General features: G+C 45.8%; 1 protein-coding gene across 1 annotated transcript; it reads left to right on the plus strand.

Moving 5' to 3' along the window:
* The first annotated feature begins 856 nt into the window (after positions 1–856).
* LOC140258698 (cytochrome P450 3A9-like) lies at positions 857–10,016 on the plus strand. Its single transcript, XM_072349225.1, has 13 exons — positions 857–927; positions 3,473–3,566; positions 3,879–3,931; positions 5,004–5,103; positions 5,589–5,702; positions 5,958–6,046; positions 6,527–6,675; positions 7,141–7,268; positions 7,964–8,048; positions 8,389–8,549; positions 8,976–9,202; positions 9,656–9,818; positions 9,924–10,016. Exons 1-13 carry the CDS (start codon positions 857–859, stop codon positions 10,014–10,016), a joined length of 1,527 nt encoding a protein of 508 aa, XP_072205326.1.
* The last annotated feature ends 4,724 nt before the right edge of the window (positions 10,017–14,740 follow it).

A 14,740-nucleotide genomic window follows, 5' to 3' on the forward strand; every position in this document is an offset into this window, starting at 1 on the left:
TTGTAATCTTCTCTTACCTCATCTGTGCCTCAGGGTGTTATCAGCTCCGCACCATTCTTGTGGGGTAACCATTGCAAAATTAGTGTTTTCCCTTCACTTGAATCTTTTTTTGCCACCTGCTGCAGAGGATTTTTCCTGAGCCCCAGGCTGCTGCTTTGGAACTGATGGCGCTTTAGCTGAGATCTGCTCAGCGCTGTGAAACAACAGCATTTCTCTTTCAAGATGCCCAGAAGGAAAAGTTGACTTGTAAAGCCTTCATAGCCTATTGGAGCAAATGGAATAATCAGATGCTGACCCACCATGGAAAGAAGCAGGCAGTAGTTGCTCTTCACAACACATACAGAAATACAGATATTTAAAACAAAATCTTAAGTTTTGCCAAAGTTAATTCAGCTGCCAGAAAAGATCTTGTCATGCAGCGTACCGATAACCTTTTCAGTTTTCTTTCCCTTAGCCTTTTGTAAACCAGCTCTGACACCTGCTTTGGGATTTACCTTTTCTTTCTAACTCAGTTGTATTTATTTTGGTGTTGGAGCCTGGGAGCATGACTCAATAAGAAGTCAGTCATCACTATCACAATAGATAGACTAGCTGAAGTGCTTGGCCTTGCATGTTTTGAATAATCAGAATCATATCAGTGAGGTGTTTATCTGTCACATGGATTACAGTTCTGAGAATACTGTATTTGTTACCTTTGTCTTTTTACTCCTCCTCCTTTGGGACACGAGGCCAGCCCCACATCACGTGATTGGACATCAAATACTACCGATCTCAAACCACTCCTGGTTCCTGCAGTCTGTGACAGATGGACAGACACATACAGACAGACCTCCAGGCCAACTAGAGGAGAGCCATGATGAACCTTCTTCCTTTCTTCTCCATTGAAACCTGGATCCTCTTGCTTGTTTTTGTAGCCCTCCTGGTAACGTGAGTAAAATAGACTGTATTGGTTCTGTGTACGTGACATTTTCCTATTCTTGCTGCTGTTCATTCTCATGCAAATCATCTGCTGCAGAACAAGTAGGTAGGTGTGATTTCCAGTCTCTAAAATGTTCTGAAAACTAGGATAGGAGCCTGAAGACCATATGGATGAGTGATCTTACTCCAGGGTTTGGAACGTGCACAGGCACTTTTGCAGTCTTTTTATTAAGTGATAGTAAGGCAATAATCAAATTATAATGGCATCAAGCATTTGTTACTGTGGATTCTATTTGCTGGCATAGCTCATTGTCAACAGAAATAACCTGAAGAAGCCAGTGCCCCTACAAGTGAGGTTGCTCTGCAGAGGAAAGCAGGCAGTAAATGATGCTATTGGCAATCTGCAAAGGTAAAAAGCAGCAGCAAGGCATCAGTAGAGCAGCTATAGGACCAGCTCTCACCCAGCTCCTTCATAGTACCAAGGTGCTACATACAGGGGCATAGCACAGATATTCATGTGTATGTACCCAGGGGAACATCACCCACACCTGTTTCCCCCTCAGCCCTTTACAGAAGGAAGGAAGCAAGCCCAAAGCAAGCTCAGTTCCTGCTCCTGGCTTTCCAGACAAACCCATCAGGCAGTTCCTGTGGAGGCAGCTGTGCCAACAAGAAAATGCTGTTGTTCACCCAGCTGGTGCTGTTCATTGCTGCAGTGCAGCAGGGTTGGCTGAAAATTCCCCTCTGCTGGGATGCACATCATCTCCCCTGGAAGTCCCTGCTTACAAGACTGGACTGACAAACTTTGTAGCGCTGACAAGCCCTTAGGCAAGACAGCATGTTGCTGGCCATAAACCTTAATGATTAATGTGGTGCACATGAGCACAACCCATTTATCTGCCCTGGCAGTGCTCCAGCTGTGATGGTTCAGTAAACTCTGCAACTTTCTGGCCCTATTTTGTTTTTTTTTTTGAACCCATTCCTGTGATTTGGAACCCTCATAAACCCACTGGGGACCCTCATGATTGACCCAAACCTTCCTATCCCAATAACTCTGGCAATGCTGCCACACTCCCACCTCCTTCAGCCATTTGCAATTCTTTTGTGGCTAAAAGGACTAAACTCAGATGTCTGTGCTCCGATATCGGAGCTAAAATAGACCTTCAGTGCCCATCAGCACCAGAAGGCTGCCTACAGACCTTGAACCTGTCCAGGGAAATGCTATCCCAGTTCACACATGAGCAGTGACCGGGCATTTCTGGTTCACTTCTGTGCTAAGAAGATGTAATGATTATTCTCTGGCTTCATAATGAACGACCCTTTTCCTCCTGCCAAAAATTATGTCACGTTTTAGCCATAAGAGCATTAGATTGCATTTCCCTGGCTACGTTTCAAGTAGATTAAGCCCTCGCCTATGTTCCTATAGCACTGCAGGCCTTTGCAAACAGCCACGTTCAGCATTCCCTGCTCCTCCAGCAGCCCCAGCTGCCTGTGAACATTACGAGTGAGAATCCATAAACATTTTATACTTTGCACTGAATTAACATTTGACAGAAACATTACAAACTGACAGACTGAGTGCCGACAAAAGTCCATACCCTCATTTTTGCCCACCCTGTTTGGACCACAGAATGAGGTCCAGCTGTGTGCTCCAGCAGAACCTCTCTGCTGGGGACACCCATTGCATTTGGGACTGCTATGTTTGGCGTAGTTATCATCTCCATCAAATCCCCTCTATTTCCCCAGCTTTACAGCAAAGCTGCCCCAGGGCGCAGCCGTGCTGCCACCATCTCTAAGCCCAAACAGGATCTCTGATAACATCCCTCTGCCAAACCTTTGCAGCTTTACATCCCTTCTGCAACGAACCACTCGCTTGGGGAGCTGCAGCTCCCAACCAAAAGCAAATATTTTGAAGAGCTCTTTCAACACAGCCAAAGACGAGCTTCAAAGGGCTGCAGCCCAGGCCCTTGTTGAGAAACAGAAGGCCCCGAGGTAGAAGTAATAACTTTACAGCTGCCAAAAAAAGGGTGCTTCAGAGGGAAGAAATCTGCAAAGCCGTCAATAAAATCTAAAGAGAACACTATCAAGAGGAGAGTTCCTGATGCACCGCTGTGCTGATGGGGGGCTGCGGGGAGGGAGAACAATAAATGAAATTAAAGTGCAGCCTGACAAAAGCCATGTTTGGGACATCACTTCTGGCACAGCTTTGATTCCCCTTCAATGAAAACATGTGAGCTTGGTGTTCCTTCTCCCAGCTTTGTGTTCCACCTCTCCTTTCAGCTGGCAATGAGCTCCTCTTTTGCATGTTGCTAAAGACTTCAAGGTCCCATTCCCACCAGAGCCCCTGTGCTCTTGCAAGGCAGATGCTTTAACCCCACACCATCTCTTTGACGATGCATGGCAGAAGTGAGCCCTACTGTGTTTTACCAGGCAATAATCTTTCAGGCCACTTACATCCAACTCCTGATTCAACCACCTCTACGCAGAACCAAGGGGACATCGCTATAGCTCAAAGGCCATGGTGATGCAGTGCTCCATTGTGTTTTCTGCTCCACAGATATGGAACATGGCCATTTGGGCTGTTCAAGAAGCTGGGCATTCCTGGGCCAAGACCACTGCCTTTCTTTGGGACGTGCCTGGAATACCGCAAAGTAAGTAACTGCATGCTCCCTGGCTTGAGAAATGCCTACAGCTGTAGCTGAGTAGATATACAACAAAGACAGGTTATCTCCAAATGCCAGGCTCTGCTCCAACACACAGGCTGTGCAAAGACCATGCAGGATGAGGGCTCAGGAGCACACATTAGCATAATACATGTTCATGTGTCCTCTGCAGTGCTTCCAGGGAGGGGAGCACTTGTGACAGCCCTCAGCATCACCTTGCAGATACTCCTCCCAACCATCTATCTCCAGCATCACCTCCTCCTCTGTGCCCTGAATTCATTCTTAAATTGTTTCCCACAGGGCTTCTTGGAATTTGACACCGAGTGCTTCCAGAAGTATGGGAAAATCTGGGGGTGAGTATCTGCATGAACCAGCCATCTCTTGAGCTAAAATCACAATCCATACAAAAGGGAGAAAGAAATCACTGTGGAAAGCTCTCTTTCCCTACAGCCCTGATGGTCCCAGCTCAGTGAGCACAGCACTGGTTGGGTGCACACGGGGCTCATGTTAAAGCATGGCATGCATAGGTCTGTGCCACTATCATTCTATGCGGAAATTGCTTTGACCCGTACTAGGAAGGCTGTTCCAAAGCCAATAACAAAAGGTCCTCACCCCTAAAAAAATCAATGGCAGCGCCTCTCATTATTTAAGGGGGAACCTAGAACTGGGAACTCAAGTTCCTCTGGTTCCAACAGAAAAATCACTGCAGCTCTTCCTCATACCACTGACCCAGCCCCGCAAGCTTCAGCAGCTCTTGCCACTCTCCTGCAGACGTCTCCTATGGCTTTTACAGCTGCTGCTATAGCTTGGACTGAAAATGTACATACCTTCTGCAATGCACCCATTGGCCCCTACAGGAGTTTACAACTTTGAGTCCAAGAAACACACCTTGGCACAAAAGGGGAAGATGCATACATCTGCTCAAATCTATACCTGTTCCAGGAGAGCATTCAGAACTCGCAGCTTAAAAAGACAAAAGCAAGGCTCAAGCTTTATCTCCAAGGCTATTTCAGTGCTGGCAGCCCAAGTCTCCAGAGACCAAACTCATGAGATTGGAAGGGGTCGAACAAGTTTCCTTTTAATACTGTAATGTGTTTAAGAGTCTGGAAAAACACAGAGAACCAAGGGAGAAAGAGAAGATGCTTCATTTAGTATCTGGTCCTTTGAGAGACTGATCCCTGCTTATTTCCCAGTGAATCTGGAAGGGCCTAAGGCCCCTTTATCATTAACAAAAACAGATGGGAGATGGCCTGTAAGTCCTCTTCCATCTCCAATTCCTACATTTCTACACTTCAGCACTTGCAGAACAGTGAGGCAAGTGATGGAAGAGGGTTTGCTTAACACATTTTCTTTCATGGGCATCAGCCAAGCCTCACAGCTCAACTATTTGGGGTTGTTCACCTCTCTCCTCTCTCCCCCCACCAGGATTTATGATGGCAGGCAGCCTGCGTTGGTTGTCATGGACCCACAGATCATCAAGACCGTGCTGGTGAAAGAATGCTACTCCACCTTCACCAACCGCAGGGTAAGAGGGCAGCACTGCCGTGTACCACACAGCCCCGAAAACAGAATGCAGGAGGAGAACACCATGCTAACTGTGCACAGGGCTTCCCAGAGGGACTGGGACTGCACTGTTGGGATTACTGCAAGCAGCCACTGTATGTCACTGTTCCCCTGCCTCAGAGCCTGGGGACTGCATAAACCAGACTGCACGCCAGCACTCTAAATACTGCTCACCCCTCTCTCTGTATACACAGAGGCACAGAGGATGAATTTGAGAGACTGTGTGACCCAGCTGGGGTGCAGGCTCTGAGCTATGCTGCCAGGTGTGGGCACACTCGTGCTCTCAGGCACTGGGCCTGTGTGGATGCTTATACTGTTTATGGAGATGGCACCTCAGTTTGCTGACTGCAGGAAAGTGTGTGATGTATATACCTGTGTACACATCCCCATTCCTGCCAGTAAACTGCAAACCTTCCTGGGTTTAACACCTCACCTTCTTCCCTCCAGCGTGTAGATCTAGCAGGGGAGCTGAGAAACGCAGTCTCATTAGCTGAAGATGATCAGTGGAAAAGGCTCCGTACTGTGCTCTCTCCAACCTTCACCAGTGGGAAGCTAAAGGAGGTAAAACACAGAGGGTGGAGCTCAGGCTAAATCAGAAAGTCAGGAGGCTGTTTTCTGGCTGAGATAGTCACAGGGGTCTGATTTCTTTGGCCTGTTTAATTTATGCCTAATGCAAAAAGGAAAAAACAGACACGAAGTAAAAACACAGCAGAGAAATTGTATTTGCAAATATTCCTGAAAATCCCCGCAGCCTCCGTAAGCCTGCCTTCGAGGAGTAGAATGCACTGTAGCATCCATCTCTGCTTGGTGTTGCAGATGTTTCCTACGATGAAGCACTTTGGGGAGATGTTGGTGAAAAACATTCAAAAAAGAGTGGAAAAGAACAGCTCTGTCCCTGTGAAGGAGTAAGTAGCTGCTGGGAGCAGCAGGCTAAGCAGCAAGCTTTGGTAGCAGGTGCTGGGACTCTTCCATTACTTGAACACAGTTTGCTTGCTAGCAAAACCAACCTCTGACGTGAGGTGTGGGGCTCTGGGAACCTGGCTGGGAATGCTAAGGGGGAAACTGAACTGAGATGTTAGAGTATTCCTAAAGGCAGAGACCCACAGAGAGCATTCTACTGGGAATTAGAAGGGGGAAAATAATACTCCAGCCTCACCCTGTTTGCACTTAGGTCCACGATGGCTAAATTTCACAGGAAAACCCACTTTCCCCCATATAAACATCCATCCTTTTTCACCCTAAATACCTCCCAGTTACCATCACAAATTCCATCTCAACACATGAGCTCTTAACAAGAATTTAGACTGGAACGTGGCATAGGCACTAGGAAAATTATACTCACATCAAATATTTAACCACAGTTGTCTTTTCCATCTTTTCCTCAGCTTCTTTGGAAGCTACAGCATGGACGTAGTCACCAGCACTTCCTTTGGTGTGAACATCGACTCCATGAACAACCCCAAGAGCCCCTTTGTCACAGAGATGCAGAAACTGACCAAGTTTGACTTTGCTAGTCCAGTCTTCATCTTGGCATGTAAATACCTTTGTAAAGAAAACTTAATTCAGGTGTTGAGCTTAGCAAGCATACCAGACACCGGTGCATCTTCTAGATTAGCTAACTGGCAGTTGCTGACACAGAAGACTTGATGGCTCTTGCCTTGTTGTTTCCTCACTGATAGCTCCACACTACAACACCAGGAAGGAGGTGGGCAAGAAAATTAATGGTGGCAGGTGCCATAGTAAAAGGTGGCACGTTCTTTGTCTCTTAAAGCAAAGATTATACCTAGCTCAGTTATGCTCAGTTCACATGAAGATGGGAGAGGGCTGGGTGAAGATAAGCTATCCCACGAGGAAAGAAACAAGGATCAGGCAGAGAAAGAAAAGAAGGGAAATAATTTGTCATTAACATGGGTACTTTCCTCAGTAACACTTGTAGCTTATCTTATATGAGGTAGGGTTTATTTACACTACGGAATTCCATTCTCAAATTGTTTTTCAGTCGTATGCCCGTTCCTTATCCCTCTTATGGCCAAGATGAACATCAGCTTTTTTTCTGCTGATGCTGTAGATTTCTTCTTGAGGGCTATCGACAAAATTAAGAAGGAACGTGAAAGAGAGACTCACAAGGTAAGCAGGCACGAACCTGTCATCAATTGTGGCAGCAACTTCCTTTTCCTCACTACAGTCATGTGAAATATCATCACTTAAGGGTGATGATACCAAAGATGAAGCCAAAGTCCAGTTACTCAGCATGGATTCCAGAGCTACTATGTTGTAAACACACTTTTAATGCTTTGGGAAAGGTCTCATTTGAACAGTGCTGGCAGAGAAGCACAGTGGACTTTGTACACTCATGATCTGAGGCGGAATCCAGATAAAGGCAGAATGAGATTAAGCCTGGGTTTGCAAAACTTGTGATAAAACAGCAGACTAAGCCACTTGTCTTCTTTGAAGATTAGGAAGGGGATAAGAGAAAGCAGAGTAGGCAGCACAGGGGCAATGGACAGCAGCACTTCCTCTTGGGATTGTGCCCTCCCCTCTCCCATTTCAAACATAGAAAATGTTTCCCAGCAATTTTCTCCCTATAAGAATTTTGGATCCCTTTTCTGAAATTCCTTTTGAGACGCTGCTTTCCTACCCAGTGCCTTCATGAAAAGGGTAGATTGGTTTTGAAATAAATTACAAGGGCTGCATTTTAGAACAGAGAAGCCACACGCATTGTGGAGATGCTTCCAGTTTTAGAGCAGTGCCCGGGAAGTGAGGGCTTTGTCTGAGCCCTCCCAATGGACCTGTCACCAAAGAAATTCTGCTCCTCTTTGCAGGGCAGAGTAGATTTTCTGCAGATGATGATTGAATCCCAGAAATCAGACAGCAACGGGAGCAGCGATGGGAAGCACTCATATAAAGGTAACAGCATCCACACGCTGGGGGAGCAGGGTCTGTGGGAGCAAGGAGAACATGGGGAGCTGTTTCCCAGAGGAAGGCTCCAAGGATGCCCATTGCTCAGCTCCAGGCTGGAGCCCATCCCCTGCTGCCAGCACCAGAAGGTCCCTTGGCAGGGAAGCAACCATTTTTACCCAGGAAATTCTCTAACTCCTCACATCAAATGATGCATTCTACACTGAGTAGCCATACATGCGTAACCAGAAAACCACAACAAACCTGCCCCAACCCCACCCATTGCTCCTTGTTCCTCTCTGGAATCATCAGCACCATTTCTCAACTCTCCACATCCTTTCTCCTCCAGCCCTGAGTGACATAGAGGTCCTGTCACAAGCATTCATCTTCATTTTTGCTGGGTACGAGCCCACCAGTAACACACTTTCTTACCTGGCTTACCTGCTCGCCTTGCATCCTGATGTACAGCAGAAGGTGGTGGATGAAATAGATGCTGTTCTACCCAACAAGGTAAGGGGATGCCAAATGATGGTCCCAAACCTTCTGTCCCTGCTGTCCTCCTAACCCAGTCAGGACAATGACCATAGCTCTGAAACATCCTCCCCTCTGGGATATTCCAAGAGCTCCAAGGCACACACAGACAGCTCAGCCCTGTAGTGGTTTTCTTTTTGCAGCTGAAGCTTTACAGATCAGTGCCCCGAACAAACCTGTTTGCCGTACTCTGCACCCATGAGCAGATGAATTGATAGGCATTTCCACCACTCACGGATAGGAAATACAACCAACAATGCAATTTCTACCTTGCCTTTTGTTCTTCAATGAATTTGAAACATAGCTGGGGCAGGAGGGGATGGGGACACTGGTTCCAACACTCATTTTAAGAAAATCCAGTCCTCATGCCAACAGACGTGATCACCTCTCACCTGTTCTCCACAGGCTCCACTCACATATGAAGCAATAATGCAGTTGGATTACCTTGACATGGCTGTGAATGAAACCCTCCGGCTCTATCCCCTCGGGGGACGGATTGAGAGGACCTGCAAGAGAGATGTGGAAATAAATGGGGTGACCATTCCAAAAGGAACCATTGTTATCATCCCACCTTACACCCTGCACCGCAGCTCTGAGTACTGGCCAAACCCAGATGAGTTCAGACCAGAAAGGTATGGAACTGCAAAACACGTAATGAAAGCGAAGACAGATCCTTGCTACTTTTTCCTCACATAGTAATTAAGTATTAATCTGATTAGCTTCCTAATGGTGTTCTTCCTATCATTTCACTAACAATACAAAAGAAATTGCAGGCTCATGAAAATGTCATTTTAAGAAGAAAATGAGCTTTGCAGTTAAAGCAGGGTTTCAAGCAATGTAATCTCATTGGGGAGAATAATATTGACACCTCATAAGATCCCGTATACAACCTTTAGGTTTGCTGAAGGCACGTGTGTAGATAGCTATGAGTTCATCTTTGTGTACCTTCATTGCTGAGACATAATGGCATAAAAATGAGCAAGCTTGTGTAGCGCACCAGTGAGAGATCTTCAAATAAGTAAAGACACTTATGTTTTTGCTTTCTTGCGGCCTTCATTTTATCCCCAACATGTGTTGTTACCCAGATTCAGTAAGGAAAACAAGGACAGCATAGACCCATACACATACCTGCCATTTGGAGCTGGTCCCAGGAACTGCATTGGGATGAGATTTGCTCTCCTGACTCTGAAAGTTGCCATCACTGCCATATTGCAGAACTTCACCTTCCAGGTCTGCAAAGAAACTCAGGTGAGAAGATGATCGAGTGGTACCCAAGTAATGGTAGAATTTCCTTCCCTTCATCTCATTTCATTTCCTACCTTCATGTGCTCTTTTTCTCTCTCCCTGCTGCAGATCCCTCTCAAGCTGCTTTCAGTGGGACTCCTGACCCCAGAGAAGCCCATCGTTCTCAAGTTAGTCCCTCGGACCAACACTGCCAAGGCATAGAACCCAACTGTGTCTGCCTCAGTTCCCTGCTGTCTATTGAGCCCTGTGCTAACAAAGGGATCACACACCGCAGGAAAACTCTCATACACATACAGACACAGAAGTGCAACTTCAGCTCGTTCTGGAAGCAATTACTACATATTTACCAAATAACACGGCTGTCAGAAATGTAACCTGGATCACTGGGCAGTGACAATACACAGCCCCATTCATTTGATTGCAGAAATCTAGAAATAAATCCAAATGAGAAGCTGATCATCCACTCCCTTCTAAGGGGATGTCTCCATCTGGAAAGAAGGAATTATTGTTGCATCCAAGAGAAACAAGGTGTGATGGAAACACAGATCTCCAGACCTCACTGAGCAGGGACGGGTGACTTTCTTCTTGGTGTATTGATGCTTGAAATTTTCTGTGTTATAATTGAGCCGACTGGTGTGAGACTATATCCTAGTTACCAATCCTCTCCTGTGCCATGTGTTAATTAAACTAAAGTGTGTACAAATACTGTCATTAAAAATGTTTGAGAGCTGCTCTGTGTTGTGTATAGCAGCTGATCACTTCCTATTTAAAAACCGTATTCAGCCTCAGCCCTTGAAATTACCCATGTACATTGCTTTCCACTTAATTTAATGAATCTGATCCTTCATTTAATGCGATCAAGCCCTCCCATTTGTACAGTATTTTACAAACACTCCAACTCCCACCTCTCCATCTGATTAAGGGGTTGCCTCCGGTTCAGCACCGGCCAGACCTCTGCCGTGCTGGAGCTGCAGAGGACAGATTGCAGCTCTGGGAGATGGGGACAGCACTGCAGGAAGGACTGCTGCTCCTGGGCATGGCTCATGTCTGCTGCCTTGCATTGCTCACCATGGGAGCTCAGCCTGGTGCAAGCAAAGCTAGACCATTCCAGACCACATAAACTGGGACTAAATGTCAAAAGCCAAGTGAGAGGCTCTCCTGGATCCAGATTTCACATATTATTTAGCCCCGGTGTATCGTGCTGGCTGTGATGCCTACAAACCAAGCAGGAGCCAGTTAAGTGGGAAAGGTCTGAGGAAGGTATGCAAATAGCTGAAGTTACCCCTTCACTTTCTCCTTACATCCTTTGCTCCAAGGCATGTTTCTCAATGCACTTATTATGGTCTATAATTTCCTCTCATGCCCACATGCTTTTATCTTTAGTCTCCAGCAGACTGAACTGCAACGTGATCCAAATGCTACAGTCCAACATAGTACAGATTTATTCAAGAATTAACATCCTTTTAATGGTGACAGCAATTAACTGTTTGAGAGCAGACAGCCAACAGCTTGTTAGGCTCTTGATCACTGGGAATCCTTTAACCAAAGCCATCAGTTCTTCAGGAAGACACAGTAATGTTCCCCAGGCTTTAATTCAAGAGTTAGCAGCTTGTGCTGTCCCAAAAGGCAGATAAAACAATTAGAGTGCTCCCTTCTGATGCATCATCTGTGAAAAATTGTTTGGGTTTTGCTGTGTACACAGAAAGGCGTGGTTGGAATTGCTGCCAATAAGGCTATGCTCGGTTTAAAGCGTTGTGCATCTCTTAGCAGGGGTTAAAAGCTTCTGGTGAAACAGCTGGACAAGCAGCAGCCAGCGCTGATGGAAGAGTGCAACATCCCTGCCGTGACAGAATGGTTAAAAATGCTGCTTTTTTTTTTTAACTTCAAAGAGAAAAACTCAGTGGTAGGTTAAAGTAACTCCAGACTCAATGAAGAGGAAGGAAAGCAGGAGTCACCATGAAAGCAGCAAGTCACAGATAGGCCAAACAGCTGCACTGAGACAGAGGAAAGCCATTTTAGTATCTCATGAACCAGATGAAGTTCACACACATGGTGCTGGGAGCAAGAGCCAGGTAAGCCAACTGCATCCCAGTGCAATTCCTGCCCTGTACAGGGAGATCACAAAAATAACCATATACGCTATTCTTCTAAGTGAGAAAAATGTGACTAAAAGACTGGTGTCAGCTCATTATGGCCTGCCAGGACTATCATAACAGCCCACAAATGATGGGCAACAGAATCATGGGGTGAGTATTCCAGAAGGATATCAGATTCTCCATGCCTTACCTCCATAAAATGACTTTGCCTTTATGGGCTGCCTCCATCCTTCCTGTGCTTCCCATTGCCCTGCTGTCCATCACCACCCATAGCCTTCCCTCAGCAGGGGACAGGCCAGGAACCTGCATGTGTTGCAAGCTGTGCAGCCATTGCATTCATTTCCACCCTTTTGGCTGTTTCCTCTTGAAACCAGAGGCACTACTGAATAAACCAAAGATCACAGTGTGCTTTACTTTTGAGTGTTTTTTACTGATAAATGATATTTATCTCTTCTACTGTTCTAGATACTATCATATCTACTCCTTGTTGATTTATCCCTATGTTGGCAGCTGTGGAATATGTTGTTGTTTCATCTGGGTCTCTTTGTCAGATGGAAAAGCTTCCTAACAGCTCAACATTGAAGTTAATTTGGGTTAATTCTGTTCCCTTCCACTCCTAAACTTTTCCAAATTCCAGCCAAGAAGGAAAGCGAGAAGAAGAAAAATGAAAAAGAGCAATGCAACAACACATTGCAGATCAGCTCCTCACACAGTTATTTCAAGCAGGCAAGTCGTTGCCAAAGGGCAGCAACAGTGAAAGGATAAAGAAATGTCGACCTGAAAAAACACGAGGTGTTGGTCCATCCCTAAGGAAGACTTCTACAATCATGCATGACTGTGTTCCCCATCCTTCTGGAGGTGTGCCGAGAGTTTTCCCAAGGCAGAGATATATCCCACGACACGGGAGCGGTTGTTGCATCAGTTCTGATGAAAGACAAAAGCAGTTCTAAGGGGGAGATTTGTTTCCTCCTCTCAGTTAACCATAACAGAGCAACCATTAACGTTACAGTAACTCGCCTAAATGATGCAATAATTCCAGTTGATTGCGGTGATCAAATGGATTTTATGAAAAACAAATTTCCTGCTTACAACAGAGGAACATTTCATGTGCCTTACCATGGCAGCCATTGGGCATCTCAAAACCAGCCCGAGCCCTGACAGAGAGAAGAATGGCCTGACTATTACCAAACTAACTGTCCCGAAAGTATTGAAGTCTTTTGCAATTCTGTCTTGCCTTTAAAGTGAAAAATGAAACATTTTCAGACATACTTCACCCAAAAGGAGGAACAGGCAGCTCTGTTACCTTTTTCTCCCCTCTGCTGATGATTCAATACATTCTCTATTGATACTCTGCTATCAGACGCCTACATGCTAGAAGGTTCACAAAGGAAAAAGCTGATGTGCAGAACAAGCCTGGCTGTCACAGCACAGCCCTTCCTTCATTCATTCCTCTGTCTTACTATTAGCAAGAAGCAGGCACGGGGAATTACCAGGTATGACAGATAGTTTGGAGACGTGGAAAATCTGCAGCTGAATTTATCCTCTGACATCACCTTCGTTTGCGGTAATGGAAAGAATGAGGAGTACTGAGTTCCTCACCATACAGATATGGAATTCTGAAAGCCCTTACTATGGCACAAACACTGACAGGATATTTTATTTACTGCATCATTAAAGGTTAAAGAGACTTGTTCTCCAGAGGATTCATTTTTTCCTGGTTCTTAATATCAATTAAAGCTAATTCCAGCTCTACCCTAATGATTAACATCAAATATGGAAAAAAGCTCCGAGTGTTTCTGTGCATTACTTCACTTCTCCTGGACTGCTGGGCACTGAAGCAGCTTTAGACCACCACAACACAGCTCTACCAGCTTCCACCAACCCAAGGCTGTCCACCTAATTGTGCTTTAGAATCAAAGGTGATGGGACTGGGGGGTTGGACTCGATGATCTCTAGAGGTCCCTTCCAACCCCTATAATTCTGTGATTCTGTGATTCTGTGACTGGAAAACACAGCTGGAAAATAGATCACACGGACCAAACTCCAGCACACAGAGCACGGTCTTGCATTAACTTACCCCAACATTATCTAACCTTTTCAGAACTTGCCCTCTTGTATCCTAATTTTAAGGTGCTTATTGTTAACAAACGTTAATCTGAGATTGATCCGTAGCCAAAGGTCACAGCAAAAGCCAGAGGGAAGCCTAGGAGTGATACAAATGCTCCCAAGAAGGTCAGCTGCTGCCACTCACCACTCTCTGCCGCAGTTTGCATTGCTCAGCCCACCAGCAGCCTTAACAACACTCGCAGAAGTGAGCAGATGGCTGATGCTCCCAATAATTACAACAAATTTCAACATCAATCAGCAGGATACGAAAGCAGGGGCCAAGAAATGAAGGGCGCTGCCCAGGCTGGCAGATAAACTCCCACACATCCCACTTGGCAGCCCCCACCACACCCAGCTCTGGCCCAGGACCCCGCACTGTCATCATCCTCCCAGGAAGGTTCCCAGCATTTAGGGATGTCTCCCTGCTGCCCCCTCCTCCTCCCAAATCCTTCCAGACTCCAGGATTCATTTGGCAGGGAATAAGTGAAGCAGCTCTCTTAAGTGGAAGAGCTACCTAATAAAGTTTTAATGGAAGGTATTATTTCTGATCTTTACATTATGTTAAAAGCCAGTTGGGAAATGAAAGCCCAGGAGGGTTAGGCATGCTGGAAACACTTAGCAAGAGATAGGCTTTTCTTTAGGGAGTTCACAGCCTAAATGTTGCCCTAAGAAACAGAATGTGTTGCAAACACAGACAGCTTGTGCTTGTACAGACATAGCAAG

The sequence above is a fragment of the Excalfactoria chinensis genome, chromosome 14 (genome assembly GCF_039878825.1).
Source record: "Excalfactoria chinensis isolate bCotChi1 chromosome 14, bCotChi1.hap2, whole genome shotgun sequence".
Taxonomy (NCBI): Eukaryota; Metazoa; Chordata; class Aves; order Galliformes; family Phasianidae; genus Excalfactoria; species Excalfactoria chinensis.

Excerpts from the sequence above, each read along its gene's own strand:
- LOC140258698 (XM_072349225.1), top strand. The coding sequence starts at position 857 with ATGAACCTTCTTCCTTTCTTCTCCATTGAAACCTGGATCCTCTTGCTT. Across the intron at positions 5,104-5,588 it reads CCACCTTCACCAACCGCAGG|CGTGTAGATCTAGCAGGGGA; the intron begins GTAAGAGGGCAG and ends TCTTCCCTCCAG. Across the intron at positions 5,703-5,957 it reads CCAGTGGGAAGCTAAAGGAG|ATGTTTCCTACGATGAAGCA; the intron begins GTAAAACACAGA and ends TTGGTGTTGCAG.